The following is an 18731-nucleotide window of genomic DNA, read 5'->3' on the forward strand; positions in this document are numbered from 1 at the left end:
ATAGCAAAGAAGTAGGAAGAAGTTGAAGCTGCCATCTGCTATCCAGCTGCTATCACTGCCGCCCCCTAGGCCACACCCCTTAGGCAGGACTCTTACTGAGCAGAGATGCAACACATTGTGCAGGACACAGGTGGATAACACTGTCTAATCGCTGACCCATGAGCACACACCCAAAGTGTCCCATACACCGTGGTGGAGGTGCATGCCCTTCCATGGAATCATAACAGCTGTGAGACCGACATTACCCAGCTTCTTCATCTCAGCCATCAAAATATAAGGATTCTAAACAGAGAGGAAGATTTATTCTTCCCACTACCCATCTTGCATTTCCCGATTCCATATATCTCAGTGCGGTGACAGTCTGACATAAGTTATTTTTCGTTTCAGCACGCCCAGTCTGTCTTCGTCTGTAGAACACAGCAGGAGAGATGGCGTGACAAGTGTAAGACAGCTGAGAATGACAAACTCAACACAGATTGGTATGTTCCACCCTGGTAGCAAAACAATGCCCTCAAGGTTAGAGCGGCACTCTAAACATGAGGTGTGGTGCTGTGAAACTGACTAATGGAGAGTACTGGGCAAGATGGCGTATAGGTCATCATACTTTCTCCAGTCATATACAACCACATTATCACCTTGTAAAGAGACTGCACACTTTCCCTGAAGCACATTATAGATGACAGCTCTCTTGACCTTTACTTGTTTAAGTAATAAATTCAGGATCTGCAGGCTTGTTATTTACATCAGGGCTGGTTGTCATAGTTCAGAAGCCAGCTAAAATTTACTGTCTGATTTGACTGTACACACACCTTCTACAGTACATGAGCAAGTAGAATAAAAAATGTATATATTTTTTGCTGTTCTAATGTGGCTAGCGTCAGTCTGTTCACCACTTTGATCCAGACTGAAATATCTCTTGGATGGATTGACGTGAAATTTGCAGACAAAGAGTTTCACTGACTTTTCTGATCCTTTGGCTTTTAACATTTATTGATTGACATGTGGCCCAGACTCATTCAAAGGTTTCAGGATCTCCACTGACCCTAGTCAGTTTTCTGACCCAAAGTAACAGGTCTGACATCTAAATCTCACCAGCGCACAGGCACAAGGTTCTGGACTCAAATGCACGACTCTTTACACCAAGGTAGGGAAAAAGGCTCAAGGCCTGATTTAATAACAAAAAATACAATGATGAACAAAAGGCACCCTGTTAATCAAAAGTACTAAGAAAAGACGCTAAGGATAAATTCTTGCTTCTCTAAAAACTCAAAAACAAAAGGCTGTCTAGGATAATTAAGGTATTCAAAGTTTAAAGGCTGGACTGACGAGCATCACAGAATTCACAAGACAATCTGGCACAGGACAAAGGGAGACGCGGACTATATATACATGAGGTAACAAGGAACAGGTGGAAACAATCAGGGTGGGGCAGACAATCAGACAGGCGGGAAAAACACCAGGAAGTCAAGGGTCTGAAACGAGAGGAGAGTTAGGTTTCACAATAAAAAACGAAGTGCAGAACAAGACATGACGGCAGTGAACAAAACACATTAACAGACACAACGAGACACTTAACAGCCATTCAAACGAGAGCTTTTATCCTGCAGGATCCACCGTCTTTGACCTGCCTTTTTCTATTTCATTATCATCATATTTCTCACACAATGTTACTGTTTGTAAATTGAGCTACTTGCCAACCCTCTCCATAATTTACTACCATGCAGGACAACAGTGTCTGAAATCAACTATTTTCTTGGGAAAGTCCTCAGATACCCTGGTTAGGTTCGGTCTCCTGATTTAGGCTATGATGTTCTGATGTTGGCAAGTATGCTGACCAACCATACTTATTCAACATGTACCAAGATTATTGATTTGATTCTTCATCTGTAAATGCTTTAAAGTTTTGAATTTGGCTGCTGAACTTTTAAGGAGTGATGACCCTGACACCTGCGGTAGGTAATTTTTACATAATAATGACCAGCAATTGAGCAATGGGGCTGGGAGGTGAACCCTGAAGTGCTTTAAAGGTGATCATTTAAATCTTAAAATCAGTTCTAAGACTGATTGTTTTATTCAATGAAAAGAGGATGAAACAGGGATGATGTGAGCTTGTCTTCTAGGGTTTAATCAAAGCCAAGCAGCAATGTTTTGTATCAGCTGAAGGTATTAGTTCTTTGGCTCAATCCTTAACGCAATGAATTACAATAATCTATAAAAAAATTTCATAAGTATGTTTCCATTAGTGCATAGTCACCTGAAAATAAGAATTGCTGTGTTTTCATTACCATAGGATGAGCTCTCTATATCTACAGAGGGAGCAGGTCCTCTTCCATGGAGTCAACCATGTTGAACTGCCATATTTCTACAGTAGCCCAGAGTGGACAAACCACTGGCTCTTGAGAGGGCCTTTGGTGTTTTTCATGAGTTTTGCAGCCACCATTGGCTCTGTTACATGCTTAGAAGGGGAGGGAGAGGCAAGAGGTATTCAGTTGGTTGCAATCTGCAAAATCCTGTGGTATTTTTTGTATTTCACATTATTTGGCAAGTATGTAGGGTCAGAGGTTAAGTCAACACCAGGAAACTCCTCTTCAGAACGATATATATTATTAATAACCCCTTTAGCTTATTAGCATTTTGTATTTGCTATTTAATACTTTTACTACTCACTGCCCACAATGCACCTCTTTTTTAGTCCATCTTTTTTTGGGGGACAGAGAGGAGCAACAAAGGCCTTCTCCAGAGACAACCCCTGCAGACTCCAGCCTGAAGCTCCCAGCTATGCAACATCACCCATCTCTCCTCTCCTAATTCCTATTTCAGCCAATCAACATGTACAGCATGCTTCTCAGGTAGTCTAACAAAACATTTAATCAATCGGACAAGGTTTGGTCCTTTTTTTTTTTGCTGATGAGGATGTCTGAAAACAGGTTGTTCACGGGTGGTTGACAGACATATCAAGATTCAATTCAAGATTCAAGATTCTTTATTGTCACTGAGCATGACATGTCAATGAAAATTGCATTGCAACCCCCATGTTAGTAACAAGATAATATGAAAGATAAGAAAGATTAGAAAGAATAAAATTAAGATAACTAGAATAAAATAAACCAACATGCAATAAAAATATTCGTAAATGCAATTAAAAATATACCAGAATGAAAATATACTAAGGCAATAAAAATATACTAAACAATGAACAATAAAATATACCAGTGAAATGTGCCAACAGAATAAGATATTAGGTGGCTGACATAAAGGATGACAGGAGAACAAGACGAAGTCAGAGGCCAGCTCTTCACAGAACAGCTGAGAATGAGACAGCAGACAGAGAAAGCCATGTGAAGGCTAATCAGACTATTCACTGTTAGGAGCATCAAGTGCTGAAAGGGTCTTGTTATGCAATGCAGAGGTCTTGGAGGAGGAGATGTCATCTCCAACTATGTCTGCAACAAATTATCACCTTGTATATAGCTTTACACTTTGCATGGTGCAGAAGTAGCGGTTTTGACCCCGGTGTTGACGGTAGCCACTTGTGAATTCAAAGAATTTCTTTACTTTTCAAAAGAGTCCAAATATTTCAAGAAACTGAGCATGCAGTAAAAGTCACCTCTCTGCTCCATAATTGCTGCACATTAGGTTAACTTCAAAGAGCCCAGGTGTCACATGATGTGATCTTACATTGTTAAAAGAGGGAAAGAGGTTAAGATTAGATGAGTACCTCAGTTATAGAACAAAACCAAATTTAGCAGCAATAACTCAAGACAGCTGATTGTGTTGATCAGTCTGGGGACCAGCTTGTTAATCTTGACCTTATTCACACAATGGTAAAGTCACTGCTGACAGGAACACACGGCTGAGCTTTCACTTAAGCTCAGTAGAAGGAATCCCAAAACAATTTCACAGGGTTATCTTTGTCCTCAAGGGTAAATGGAAGGAAACAATGCCAGGCCAACAAGAAGGAGTGTGGAGTTACAGTATGAAGTAGCAGTTAGTGCCAATATAGAAGGTGGTGACCTGGCCTTTCTGTGCAACAGCTGCAGCTGTGATGATGTTCACACTCAACTTTCGTTGTCATGTCTTGTCAGTGCGACAGGCAGGAATAAGAATAAGAAAAACAAGAAAATCAGATTTTTCCAAATGCCATTTGATTGATTTAGAGGCTCCGTATTCTTCTTCTTATTACTATCATGACAAAAAATTGGTTAATGGTGCAGAATGCAATCAGTGGTCATGTTGCATGCACAAAAAAAAAAAGGGGGGGGGGGGGGGGGGGGGACTGTTCATTTTTGTGGCAGGGCTGTCAAGTTGCAGGACGAAACAGGGTAGCAACAGATGGAAGCCATTTTCAGATCAGATCAGAAACACCTCTTCTCTTTCAGTCAAACAGTTCTATAATGGACGGGACTGCACACCAGCAAAGCTTCTCCCAACAGGAAACAGACGTCCCCATGTAGGCTGTAGCTGTTGAAGATGCAGTGTTGCTTTATAATAGGAGCTTCATATTTGGTATGGTCGAAGGGTGTGAGTGTGTGCAGAGTCAGTAAGTGTGAGTGTATGAGTCTAAGTTGGATATAGTGTGTCACTGTGCCTTTGTAATGTGCCTAAGTGTGCCAAAGGCATTTGCAGTGGCTCTTTGAATGTCATGTGGTTATCTCTGAGCTCAAGGACAAAAGGAAGCACACAATGTGCCATTAACACCTCTCAGTCCACTGTGCTCTGTTTTCAAGACACCGAGTTGGAAACCTTTTGTCTCGCTTTTAATGAGACTCAGGGGTCTGTAAATAGAAGAAAAATAAATGTAGAACAGTGACTACATATAAGATATTATAGTGATGTTATACTAGTTAGTGGTCTAAATCATTAAAATATGACATGTCCTTAAGACAGTATTTGTGTGACTAAATTCCTATGAAATTAATGTCTCGGTGCTTGTCCTCTTAGACCTACATGCAGCATTTGATATGATTGACCATGATACCTTAATCACTTGTCTTAAACAGTTGTCTGGTCTTTTCTGACTGTGTGGTAAACTGGGTAAAAACACACATCAAAGGGAGAAAGTTTTATGTCAGTCTTGGAGATCATGTGTCTGAGAAACTTGATATCTGTTTTGGGATTGCACAAGGCAGCTGCCTTGGCCCATTGTTGTTCTCACTATACATGCTGCCACTTGGTGACATCATTCGAGAGCACGATGTATGTTTCCATAGTTATGCAGATGACACACAACTGTACATCTCTGCAGAACCAAATGCTGCAGCTAGAGACTCCAAATAATAAAATAAATAAATGAATGAGCAATCATTTCTTGAACTTAAATGAGGACAAAACTGAAATCCTACTTAGTTGGCCTTAAAACAAAAAGAGATATGCTGTTTAATAACACGGGGAAATTAATTCCCTGGATTAAATCTGAGTCTTGGTGTTATCCTACATTGCTAAATCCCTTGTTCACGATTTGCCTTCAAGAACATCAAGAAAAAAATTGCCAATAATACCCCAATGCTCTGGTACACACTACCTATAGATATCAGGGAAGCCAGCTGGCTAAATATTTTGAAAAGACAGCTGAAAGAAAACTGAACTCTTCACTTGAACCTTTAATTAGCTATGACTTTACTGATACAGTCCTGAAACTCTTCGTTGAGCTCTGCTTCACACTTATGCACAGCTGCACTTATAAAAAATGTATGCATTCTATGTACTACTACTATTATTATTCAGTGGGATTTTACTTTCCATCTTATGCTATGTATTCTCTTTATTATATTTTGAAACATGTGCTATCTTAGTTTTACAATTTTTGTAAGAATTTTCTATCCCTGTTTTTATGTTCAAGTCTTTGTTATGTGAAGCACTCGGTGCATATTATTTATTAAAACTGAAGCTGATATTCATGTATTGAATTGATGGAGTGGCCCTCTAACCAAGTTATTAATACATTATAAAAGAATGACCTCTATTCTACTATAGCCTTTAAAACTCTACAAAGATGATTAACCTGCAAAAGAACACAAAACTGAAACAATAAAAAACTGTTCACCATCTGTCATATCTGTCCAAGAACTTGAACAACAGACCAGGGTCCCTGCTACATATAGGAAGACTCATGACGCACTTTCATAAGTGTTGACTGCAGAAGGACACAAGACAGCTGGGAATGACAGCCTCAGTGTTGCCCTTGATGTGCTAAGGAATGGTATGCTGGGTGCAGACAACCAACTGTCAAGACCAAAGAGGTCATTGTGAATCCCGAAGTGTGAACTTGTTAAAGTCAGAATGGCTTGTGTGCTTCTTGAGGAGGTCTTCAGGTGGTCCACTCAATCAACACATCATTTAAGGGTCTCCTCTGTTAATGCGACAGTTATTGGAAGTATTGACCTGTTGTCATTAATAATGTGGAGATGGGGAAGGTGATAAGTGTTCTGTGGGACTCAAATGTATTTATTTACAGTATGGGTGCTGAAACTTGGAGAGCAGGCAGCTGTCATACCCAATCTTTCATTATAGATGGAGGAGAGTCAGCTGAGGTCCTGTGGGAGGCAGACAAGGACAGAGAGAAGGAATCCAACTCAAAAATTCACAAGTTTATCTTTATCCTCAAGGATAATAGAAGACAGACAATACTACAGTCTGTAGACACCCAGGCAGTGCTTATTGTAGTGACAGACCAACAGTTGCCATGCTCTTTAGTAAAAAATCGAAAAGAAAATGTTTCATGAAGTTTACACTTTATATGTAATTAATGTTACCACAAGAACATATTTTTCCCTCGAGGAACAGACTACAACAGATCTGGCTTGTTAATATAATGTTTAGTGTTTAATATAATGAAAATATCATCAGACATGTTCATATATCAGCTAAAATATTTTCATAGTTTATATGATTGACTGGCTTTCGCTTGAAGGACAAAACAAAAGCAGATGCTGATCCAAGACCAGCTCATAAGTTTCAATTCACTGGCCAATGGTTACATGAGAGTTATTGTTGTCCACTCCTTTATTTCCAAATACAGATCTTCCTTTTTTGATTAGTGTCCTTTGTTTTCTTGCTGTTCCCTTATTGGGTGGCTGGGTGTCAAATCTCTGCCTCCTGGATGTATATAAACGAGTTCAGAAGGAGGAGGAAAGACAGGAACACAGTACCTGCAAGTAAGTATACATACATTTTACACATGACTTAGTTATCACATCACATACTGAAAATACAGTGTTAATTTCTTTCTTTCTAGAGCCCCACCTTACCAAATCTATCAAGAGGGAGAGGAAACAGGTAAGTAGTTCCAAGTTCAGAATTTTTTACTACATCCTTAAATTTCTTAAGTATGATAATTCCTGTAACGCTTGTCACACTTTTCTATGTCTACAAATGTGTTAAATAATAAAAATACAACAAATTATCCTATTTAAGTGCTAATCCAGGTACCATGCATCAGAATGCTTTCAAACCATGTTCTTCATTCACAGCTTTCAAGATGTCAGGTGACGCCATCATGGCGGAGTTTGGGCCTGCCGCCACCTTCCTGAGAAAGACAGATAAGGAGCGTCTGGAGGCCCAGACTCGTCCCTTTGACATAAAGAGGCAGTGTTTTGTGCCCGACCCTGAGGTGGAGTATGTTAAAGCCACAATCACCAGCAGAGATGGCGACAAAGTCACCGCTGAAACTGAGTTTGGAAAAGTAAGTATGTGAGATACCTACACTGACTAACAGAAGTGGAAAAGTGGTCAAACTTATACCTTTGCTGACTTTTACAACAAGTTCAACTGAGATATTCTGTGTGGTAAATCATTTCAGACTGTTACCCATAAGGAGGCTGATATACACCCTCAGAACCCGCCAAAGTTTGATAAAATTGAGGACATGGCGATGTTCACCTTCCTCCATGAACCTGCTGTGCTGTTTAACCTCAAAGAGCGTTATGCAGCATGGATGATCTACGTGAGTGAAGACCACAAATCTACTGATCTTTCCACTGCGTGAAATCTTCATTCATGTTTCTTTCTGTTTCGTGCATCTTTGTCAACAGACCTACTCAGGGCTGTTCTGTGTGACTGTCAACCCCTACAAGTGGCTGCCAGTGTACGATCAGTCGGTGGTCAACGCCTACAGAGGAAAGAAGAGGAGTGAAGCTCCTCCTCACATCTACTCCATTTCTGACAATGCCTACCAGTACATGCTGTCAGGTATGTTCAGTTCTTTGTAAACCTTGACACCATCCAAACATTTAAAGAAAAATGATCTGACACTGAACGCCGTCTTAAATCTTACAGACAGAGAAAACCAGTCTATTCTTATCACGTAAGTAATTCACAATAGTTTGATCTGAATCCAGTTTGAAGAGCAAAGTTAATCATTTTTCTTCAGAACGTGTTCAGATCACATGTTTGTTTTTGTTCGCAGTGGAGAATCTGGTGCAGGAAAGACTGTGAACACCAAGAGAGTCATCCAGTACTTTGCCAGCATCGCAGCTGTTTCTGGTAAGAAGGATGCTGCTCAGGAGAAAAAGGTTGGTTTTAAACAGTTTTTGAGTGAGTAAATGAGTGTATTATGGGAAACATTACAGGTTTTTGACCTTTGTGGCCTAAATGTTGCCATGCATTAAACCCACAGGGCACCCTGGAGGATCAAATCATCCAGGCCAATCCTGCCCTGGAGGCCTTTGGAAACGCCAAGACCATCAGAAATGACAACTCGTCCAGATTTGTAAGTTTGGTCATTTCAAAGAAAACACATGCACATATGACTGTGTCACACTGATGTCTAAACAACCTTTTCTCATGACAGGGTAAATTTATTCGAATCCATTTTGGAGTCAGTGGGAAGCTATCTTCAGCTGATATTGAAACTTGTAAGTATTCAGTGCATAAATCATTTTAAGATAGGAAAATTGTAGGAAAATAGTTCTCAGGTCAGCAATAAAGCTTAATACCAATCTGTTATATGTTGTCAGATCTGCTGGAGAAATCCCGCGTCACCTATCAGCTCAAGGCTGAGAGAGACTACCACATCTTCTATCAGATTCTGTCCCAAAGGAAACCAGAACTGTTGGGTGAGTGCTTGATGAAACATAACATATATATGGCCCTCAAGAAATACCACATACATACACACTGAAACTTTTCTTTCTTTGACAGAAATGCTGCTAATCACCAATAACCCCTATGACTACGCCTTCATCTCCCAAGGAGAGACAACGGTAGCTTCCATCAATGATGCTGAAGAGCTGATGGCTACTGATGTAAGTGATACAGACTGCCCTTTAAAAATTCCACAGATACTTTGTAACTAACTTGAATTTAATTTGATGTTCAAGGAAGCTTTTGATGTCCTGGGCTTCACCCAAGAGGAGAAGAACGGCATTTACAAGCTGACTGGTGCCATTATGCATTATGGAAACATGAAGTTTAAACAGAAGCAGCGGGAAGAGCAAGCAGAGCCTGATGGCACAGAGGGTAAAGGATTATCAGAACAATGAAGAGTTTCCTTCTGTTCTCTTAAAACAAGTGTGTAGCTACCACCAATTTGTGCCTTTTTACACAAAATATCATAATAAATGCTTCTACTGCACAATATCCATTTACAGATACGGACAAGGTTGCATATCTGATGGGCTTAAACTCTGCTGACCTCATCAAGGGCCTGTGTCACCCAAGAGTGAAAGTAGGCAATGAGTGGGTCACCAAAGGTCAAAATGTGCAGCAAGTAAGTTGAAAAAGGAAGTACTGCACTGAAATCCACTTGGGGTTTGAAGAATAAAGTGGGTTTCAATTTTAATGTCATAACTTTTATGCAATTATCTAGGTGTATTACTCTATTGGTGCACTGTCCAAGTCAGTGTACGAGAAAATGTTCTTGTGGATGGTAATCAGAATCAACCAATCCCTGGATACCAAACAACCTCGCCAGTACTTCATCGGTGTGCTGGACATTGCTGGATTTGAGATCTTTGATGTGAGTGTCAGAGATTAAATGATGATGCCACATGAAATCAACTGTATCTTTGAAAGAAAGAACAATGAAACAAGAAAAGCATTTTTTCTTCTTTCAAATGTTTTGTCAAATGTACAGTTCAACACCTTTGAGCAACTGTGCATCAACTATACTAATGAGAAGCTGCAGCAGTTCTTCAACCACCACATGTTTGTGCTGGAACAAGAGGAGTACAAGAAAGAGGGCATCGTGTGGGAGTTCATTGACTTTGGCATGGACTTGGCAGCCTGCATTGAACTTATTGAGAAGGTTAGTGCTGAGTTAAATTTGACTTCAGATTTCATTTAACAAACGAAACAGCTATTCTTTGCAACAGGTCTACATTCAATTAATCCTACTGAATTCCTCCAGCCCATGGGCATCATGTCCATCCTTGAAGAGGAGTGCATGTTCCCCAAAGCCAGCGACGCAACATTTAAAGCGAAACTGTACGACAACCATCTGGGTAAAAGTCCCAACTTCCAGAAGCCCAGGGTTGTTAAGGGGAAACCAGAGGCTCATTTCTCCCTGGTTCACTATGCTGGTATTGTTGATTACAACATCAGCAACTGGCTTGTGAAGAACAAGGACCCGCTGAATGAGACTGTGGTGGGACTCTACCAGAAGTCCAACCTAAAGCTACTGTCTAACCTGTTTATTGGGTATGCTGGTGCAGATTCAGGTAAGGGATCTTTGACTATACTTATTACTCATCTGTAAATTGTCCAGGATATCAACAAGGAAGAAAATAACAATTAAACTCATATATCTACAACTTGTGCACAGCTCAGGATGCAGGAGGCAAGGGAGGAAAGGGAGGAAAGAAGAAAGGTTCTTCGTTCCAGACTGTGTCTGCGCTGCACAGGGTAAAACATGTTTAAAGTTTGGTATATGCCCCAAGTTTTGTATGTGGAAACTGTACATATTTGTTGCCTTTATTTACAGGAGAACTTGAACAAACTGATGACCAACCTGAGGTCAACTCATCCCCACTTTGTACGCTGCATTATCCCCAATGAGACCAAGACTCCTGGGGCAATGGAGAATCCTCTAGTCATGCACCAGCTCCGCTGTAACGGTGTGCTGGAGGGCATCAGGATCTGCAGGAAAGGATTCCCCAACAGGATCCAGTATGGAGACTTCAAACAAAGGCAAGAGAGGCAAAATAATAGTTTTTTATAGCTCCTTTTTTTGGTGGTGATTATCCCTGTGAAAGTGGCATTTGTTATTGGCCACACCACGGTCAGCACCTCTCACCCAGGGCATTTTGTAAACAACTCAGGATATCCTTCCAGGATCCCCTTCCTTTTTGATTGCCAATGTGTCTGCAAGACCCCAACAGAAAAGGATGGATGGACTGAGGAGGATGGTTTAAACCAACTAGTTCAGGAACTTGATCCAAAATGGCTGGCCCATGATACATTTTCAGAATTTATTTGCAAATTCATTCAACACATGTAATGATGATATGGTTGTATCATTTCAGATATCGCATCCTGAATCCAAATGCTATCCCTGAGGGACAGTTCATAGACAACAAGAAAGCAGCAGAAAAACTGTTGGGCTCTTTGGATATTGACCATGAGCAGTATAAACTGGGACACACAAAGGTTGGTCTGGCTCTACCATAATTACAAAGAGAAGAATTAAATTTTAGAACAAATGATTGTGTTGGGGAGAGGTTATGAAAAACTTGTGATACGATGTCAATTTCAGGTGTTTTTCAAAGCTGGCCTGCTCGGTGTTCTTGAAGAGATGCGAGACGATCGTCTCGCTCTCATCATCACTGGAATTCAAGCGAGATCCAGAGGACTACTCGCCAGGATTGAGTTCCAGAAAATTGTTGAACGCAGGTTAGAGCATTTCTTCCAACATTTAGTGTCAAAAAAGACAAGGTACAGAAAAAAGAATTCAGGATAACTTTTGTTTTCTCCAGGGATGCCTTACTGGTGATCCAGTGGAACATCCGTGCCTTCATGGGTGTCAAGAATTGGCCCTGGATGAAGATGTACTTCAAGATCAAACCTCTTCTGAAATCAGCTGAGACTGAGAAGGAGATGGCAAACATGAAGGAGGAGTTCACAAAGCTGAAAGAGGCTTATGCTAAATCTGAGGCACGCAGGAAAGAATTGGAAGAAAAAATGGTCACTCTGCTCCAAGAGAAGAATGACCTACAGCTCCAAGTGCAATCTGTAAGATCCGTGATTCAGTTTACCTAAAACTTACAGCAATATACTGAAAATGTGGCGAATAAAACAATTTGTTAACTCTATGGTCTGCAGGAACAAGACAATCTTGTAGATGCTGAGGAGCGTTGTGAGGGTCTGATCAAGAGTAAGATCCAGCTTGAGGCCAAAGCCAAAGAGTTGACAGAGAGGCTGGAAGATGAAGAGGAGATGAATGCAGAGCTGACTGCCAAGAAGAGGAAGCTGGAGGACGAGTGCTCAGAACTGAAGAAGGACATCGATGATCTCGAGTTGACTCTGGCTAAAGTGGAAAAGGAAAAGCATGCCACAGAGAACAAGGTATCAAACATTTTGACTAGTGCTGATTGACCATATTGTCAACCAGAAGAGGTGTTCTAACTGGACAATAATTTAGGTTAAAAACATGACTGAAGAGATGGCAGCTTTGGATGAAATCATTGCTAAGCTGACCAAAGAGAAGAAAGCTCTTCAGGAGGCTCATCAGCAAACGCTGGACGACCTGCAGAGTGAAGAAGACAAAGTCAACACTCTGACCAAGGCCAAAGTCAAGCTAGAGCAGCAAGTCGATGACGTGAGTACAATGGCATTTGTGAGTAAATCTCATGTTTTAGAGAAACAACTTTTAGTGCAAAATGTTTGTAATGTTTTATCTGTTAGCTTGAAGGATCGTTGGAGCAAGAGAAGAAAGTGAGAATGGATCTCGAAAGGGCCAAGAGGAAATTGGAGGGGGACTTAAAGTTAACCCAAGAGAACGTGATGGATCTGGAGAATGACAAGCAGCAGCTGGAGGAAAAACTCAAAAAGTAAAACCAGTCTTCTCCAATCACCAGCACGATGCCCATTATGCCACAACAGCTGATTACTAACGTGAACCATTTCATCATTAAATGTAGGAAAGACTTTGAAATGAGCCAGCAGCTGAGCAAGATTGAGGATGAACAGGCCATGAGCGCTCAACTCCAGAAGAAACTGAAGGAGTTACAGGTAATTGCACAAGCAGGTTTTCATTTGTGTCGTAATTAGCTTTTTATTGTGGGAATTCCTACTCAAAATGCATAATCATCTGATCTCATCAAGGCTCGTATTGAAGAGCTGGAGGAAGAACTGGAAGCAGAGCGAGCTGCCCGAGCCAAGGTGGAGAAGCAGAGGGCCGACTTGGCCAGAGAGCTGGAGGAGATCAGTGAGAGGCTGGAGGAGGCGGGAGGAGCCACTGCCGCTCAGATCGAGATGAACAAGAAGAGGGAGGCTGAGTTTCAGAAGATGCGCAGAGACCTTGAAGAGGCCACTCTGCAGCATGAAGCCACCGCTGCTACACTGAGAAAGAAGAACGCAGATAGCGTGGCTGACCTCGGAGAGCAGATTGACAACCTGCAACGAGTCAAACAGAAGCTGGAGAAAGAGAAGAGCGAGCTCAGACTGGAGCTGGATGATGTGGTCTCCAACATGGAGCAGATCGTCAAATCCAAAGTAAGAAAAACAAAACATGTCATCATTGAGCACATGTTAAAGGAATAGTTTTGAGAAATACATTGTGTTCACTTTCTTGCCAAGAGTTAGATGAGAAGATTACTACCACTCTGATGCCTGTATAATAAATATGAAGCTACTGCCAGCAGCTGGCTAGCTTAGCACAAATACTGGTGCAAGTGTTTTCCTGTTTCCAGTATTTGTGCTAAGCCAAGCTAGCTGGTTGCTGGCATTAGCTTCATATTTACCACAGAGACACGAGGGAAAGAACAGTTTGACATTTTGGGAAATACGTTTACTCACGTTCTTGCAGAGTGTTAATGAGATGATCGATACCATGCTCACATTGGTGTGGTAAGTAGGGATAGATTTGGCGCCCCTCGCAGAGAAGAAAACAGGAAGTGACAGCCCTGCTGCGTTTAGCGCAGAAATACTTACAGCACCTAACTCTCTGTAAAACCATAAACTGTTATTCTTACATATCTGTTTCATTATACATTTAACAAACAAGATAAATTGTGCAATTAGTGTGCTTTGGAGGTGCTGGTAGATGGATTTTAACTTTGAACAGAGCCATGTCCTGAAATGTCATACAATGTCTTTCAAAGACAATAATGTACAGAAAAAAATAATGATGGTTGTTTACATTCTATGACTTACATAATAATATGAAAATAATTTAACTAAGGTCAACCTGGAGAAAATGTGCCGCACACTGGAGGATCAAATGAATGAATACAAGACGAAAGCAGAGGAAGGCCAGCGTTCCATCAATGACTTCACAATGCAAAAAGCAAAGCTTCAAACAGAAAATGGTAATCAGTTTAACACAAACTGACACTGCATGCACGTCTTTTAGCAACACACTATAGAAAATTGTGGTGTTACAGTAACAGAAAATAAAGGCATATGCAGTTTACATTTCTAATATTACAGGCTGCAAACTGATATGTCACTAAAAACCAGTTGCAGCTTGATATAGGAGCAAACAACACTTTATTTTACAGGTGAGCTTGGCAGACAGCTGGAGGAGAAGGACTCCTTGGTGTCTCAGCTGACTCGAGGGAAGCAGTCCAACACTCAGCACATTGAAGACCTGAAGAGACAACTTGAAGAGGAGATCAAGGTAAAGCAGAGAATGCAGCTTCCAGATAGACATTACATTAATTTGACAGTATGTCTATCACAGCTTATACATCTATCACCTTACAGGCCAAGAATGCACTTGCCCATGCAGTGCAGTCTGCGCGCCATGACTGTGATTTGTTGAGGGAGCAGTTTGAGGAGGAGCAGGAGGCCAAAGCTGAGCTCCAACGCAGCATGTCCAAGGCCAACTCTGAGGTGGCTCAGTGGAGAACCAAGTATGAAACTGATGCCATTCAAAGGACAGAGGAGCTGGAAGAAGCAAAGTAAGAACAGTTACCCCTCTTCAACAGCATGTTCTTGACAAAGGACTGATAATTACTGTAATATGTTCTTGTCAAATAGGAAGAAACTGGCCCAGCGTCTGCAGGATGCAGAAGAATCTGTTGAAGCTGCTAATGCTAAATGTTCCTCCCTGGAGAAAACCAAACACAGGCTTCAGGGTGAGATTGAAGATCTCATGGTGGATGTGGAGAGATCGAATGCTGCTGCTGCAGCTCTGGACAAGAAACAAAGAAACTTTGACAAGGTGATGGGAGAACGAAAAAAAGCATGTGAGGGAAAATGTGAATGGATGAATTATTAATTAGATGAAGTAATCTAATTTTGAATATTATAAATCCAGGTCCTTGCTGAGTGGAAGCAGAAGTATGAGGAGTCCCAGAGTGAGCTGGAAAGTTCCCAGAAGGAGGCTCGTTCTCTCAGCACTGAGCTCTTCAAGCTGAAGAATTCTTATGAAGAGTCTCTGGATCATCTGGAGACCATGAAACGAGAAAACAAGAATCTCCAGGGTAGGAAGATGCATTTAAACATAATTGATCTTTTCATATATAGTTGTGAGGTAGGCAAAAGTGTAAGTGAAATAAATCTGCACAAAACAGAGGAAATTTCTGACCTGACTGAGCAACTTGGTGAGGGAGGAAAGAGCATCCACGAGCTGGAGAAGATCCGTAAGCAGCTGGAGCAGGAAAAGGCTGAGATCCAATCTGCTCTGGAGGAAGCTGAGGTGAGAGTTCAGAGGTATATGTTGTTATAGCTTTCTTCTTATTCTTAAAGAATATCCCAGTTAATGGAGGAGATTTTTCTTACAGGGCTCTCTGGAGCATGAGGAGGGGAAGATCCTCCGAGCTCAGCTTGAGTTCAACCAGGTGAAGGCTGACATTGAGCGGAAGCTGGCTGAGAAGGACGAGGAGATGGAGCAGGCCAAGCGTAACCATCAGAGAGTGGCGGATACTCTGCAGAGCTCCCTGGAGGCTGAGACTCGCAGCAGAAACGAGGCTCTCAGGGTGAAGAAGAAGATGGAGGGAGATCTCAATGAGATGGAGATCCAGCTGAGCCAGGCCAACCGGCAGGCAGCAGAGGCTCAGAAGCAGCTCAAGGGAGTCCACGCTCACCTGAAGGTACCATAGAGACTCATCATCTATGAAAGAGTGTTTGTGCATTGTTTTCTTTCTTTTGATTATAGAAATAAAAGATTTAAAGATGTCCCCCCAAAAAATCCCTCTGAACAGGACTCACAGCTGCAGCTGGATGATACTCTGCGTGCCAATGATGATCTGAAGGAGAACATTGCCATGGTGGACAGACGTAACAACCTGCTGCAGGCTGAACTCGATGAGCTGAGGTCAGTGGTGGAGCAGACTGAGAGAGGTCGTAAACTGGCAGAGCAGGAACTGCTGGATGTCAGTGAGCGAGTTCAGCTGCTGCACTCTCAGGTATGCCCAAATCATTACATCGTGGTATTTCAGTACATCCGAGTTCCACACTAATTTTACTAATGGTGTTGACGGTAAAACAATTCTGTGCAGAACACCAGCCTGCTGAACCAGAAGAAGAAGCTTGAAAGCGACACAGCTCAGCTTCAGAATGAGGTGGAGGAGGCGGTGCAGGAGTGCAGAAATGCTGAGGAGAAGGCAAAGAAGGCTATTTCTGACGCTGCCATGATGGCAGAGGAGCTGAAGAAGGAGCAGGACACCAGCGCTCACCTGGAGCGTATGAAGAAAAACATGGAACAAACCATCAAAGACCTGCAGCACCGTCTGGATGAAGCTGAGCAAATAGCCATGAAAGGTGGCAAGAAGCAGGTCCAGAAGCTGGAGGCCAGGGTGTGTATTTCTAACTTCTACTGTGTTGCCTTACAGCAGTAGTGCACAATACAGTATTAACTTATAAAAGCTGCATCCACAACTGTTGTTTTCAAGGTGAAAGAGTTGGAAAATGAGGTGGATCTTGAGCAGAAGAGAAGCAGTGACTCAGTGAAAGGTATACGCAAGTATGAGAGGCGCATTAAAGAGCTCACCTACCAGGTATATACTACAGACACAGTGACTGTAATGAACATTCACCAAAAGATAAAAAAAATCTGTTTTAACAAGCAATATGTATTAATTTAACAGACGGAGGAGGATAAAAAGAATCTGAGCCGTCTGCAGGACCTGGTGGATAAACTGCAACTGAAAGTTAAATCCTACAAGCGAGCTGCAGAGGAGGCTGTAAGGGAAAATGCTACAGATTCATTTTGTAAAATATAGTTCATTTGCCTTGTATGAAAGGCAAGCTCTGTGTTGCAGACATACTTTACCAATTTTCCATACTTTTCCGCATTCTTATGTGGATTTTTTAGGAGGAACAGTCCAATTCAAATCTGGGCAAGTTGCGCAAGTTGCAGCATGAGCTTGAGGAAGCAGAGGAGAGGGCCGACATCGCAGAGTCTCAGGTCAACAAGCTGAGGGCAAAGAGCCGCGACTCTGGTTCTAAGGTCAGAAATCACTCAGAATAATGCAGTTTTTGCAATCTTGGATTCTGCAATACACAGTGAGTAACTTTCACTTTTTCCTTGTACAGAAAGCACATGAAGAAGAGTGAAGCCCTGAACAGGATCTTCAAGGATGAAGTTAAATTGTAGTACTTTAGTTTCTTTATTCTTCATGCAACATGAGTGGAATAAAGAATAAATGCCTTCTGAATGCACCACTTTGTTCGTGCTTCCTGTATTTGAAAAAGATTCAAAGAAATGAGTAAGAAATGAATCACCACACTACAAAGAAAAAGATGGAAAGCAGAGGCCTGCACCATGGGGTAGTAATAAAGAGTCATGCAGCACCTCCTGACAGCAGTGTTCAAATCACAAAGTGAAAACTGAGTTGCTTTTCGTGTTTAGGCATGAGGAGAGCGGAAGAGTTCAAACCTTTGCTCCCTGCTCTTGTTCAATACCCTTTGCTGCTGGGCTGGTGGCTTGAGCAGCTGACTGCACAGCTGAGAATTAGCATGAACAAATCAAGATTAAGCTCATAATAGCTGCAAGTGGTTGAGACCACTGATGAGACTTATTGAGCAACATGTTGGCAAAGAATAGTAGATCATATGACGCTGTCTTGTGGAATTGGCCTTGAATTGCTTCCAGGTGGTGATTCTTCAGTTAAAAGAGTTTCTCATACTACAAAGCCTGTATTAAATGAGATATACTCCTATACTGTACATGCATGTTCTACTGGAACAAAAATATCGTGAATAGTCAATGTGTAAACAAGTTGACTGACAGGTGACTGAAAGGGCAGTGTAGTCAATCCTCACAAAGCAATTGAGATGAACTACGCTCAGCCACCACTAGATGGTCAAAGAGCTCCACTCAAAAGTATTATACTTAGTGTATCTCAGTTTGGTCTTTATTTTGCTGTGGGAATAGCAAACCTGTCCAGTACAGTGGTTATATGCACCAACAAAAAACATAATTCAGAGGAAAAAAAATACTTTTGTTCATCTGGATGATGTTATACAGTGAAATTATTACATCTAAAAGTGCAACAAACTCAATATTTGAAGGGATGTTACCAAATACTGGAGTGTAATTACATAGTCATACAGTGGGATGTGTGTAAGATATGTTAGAATTATATTACTGCTCTGTGCTTGACATGGAATTGTCAAAAATACACAAAAAA

The 18731-nt window shown here is 41.5% G+C and overlaps 1 protein-coding gene across 1 annotated transcript; it reads left to right on the forward strand.

The window, feature by feature from the left end:
- The first annotated feature begins 7138 nt into the window (after positions 1 to 7138).
- LOC121624033 (myosin-6-like) lies at positions 7139 to 17760 on the forward strand. Its single transcript, XM_041961626.1, has 39 exons — positions 7139 to 7154; positions 7235 to 7275; positions 7470 to 7681; positions 7799 to 7942; positions 8031 to 8187; positions 8275 to 8302; positions 8405 to 8510; positions 8615 to 8707; positions 8789 to 8852; positions 8955 to 9053; positions 9139 to 9242; positions 9318 to 9456; positions 9588 to 9706; positions 9806 to 9955; positions 10073 to 10243; positions 10346 to 10655; positions 10760 to 10839; positions 10919 to 11124; positions 11460 to 11583; positions 11690 to 11826; positions 11910 to 12165; positions 12256 to 12498; positions 12575 to 12751; positions 12838 to 12983; positions 13074 to 13164; positions 13258 to 13647; positions 14336 to 14462; positions 14655 to 14773; positions 14860 to 15056; positions 15136 to 15319; positions 15416 to 15581; positions 15672 to 15796; positions 15882 to 16190; positions 16302 to 16505; positions 16599 to 16895; positions 16992 to 17096; positions 17187 to 17282; positions 17414 to 17548; positions 17635 to 17760. The coding sequence occupies exons 3-39, from the start codon at positions 7478 to 7480 to the stop codon at positions 17653 to 17655; spliced, it is 5823 nt and encodes a 1940-aa protein (XP_041817560.1). The 5' UTR covers positions 7139 to 7154; positions 7235 to 7275; positions 7470 to 7477; the 3' UTR covers positions 17656 to 17760.
- Positions 17761 to 18731: the final 971 nt, after the last annotated feature.

This window comes from Chelmon rostratus, chromosome 20 (genome assembly GCF_017976325.1).
Source record: "Chelmon rostratus isolate fCheRos1 chromosome 20, fCheRos1.pri, whole genome shotgun sequence".
NCBI classification, from domain to species: Eukaryota; Metazoa; Chordata; class Actinopteri; order Chaetodontiformes; family Chaetodontidae; genus Chelmon; species Chelmon rostratus.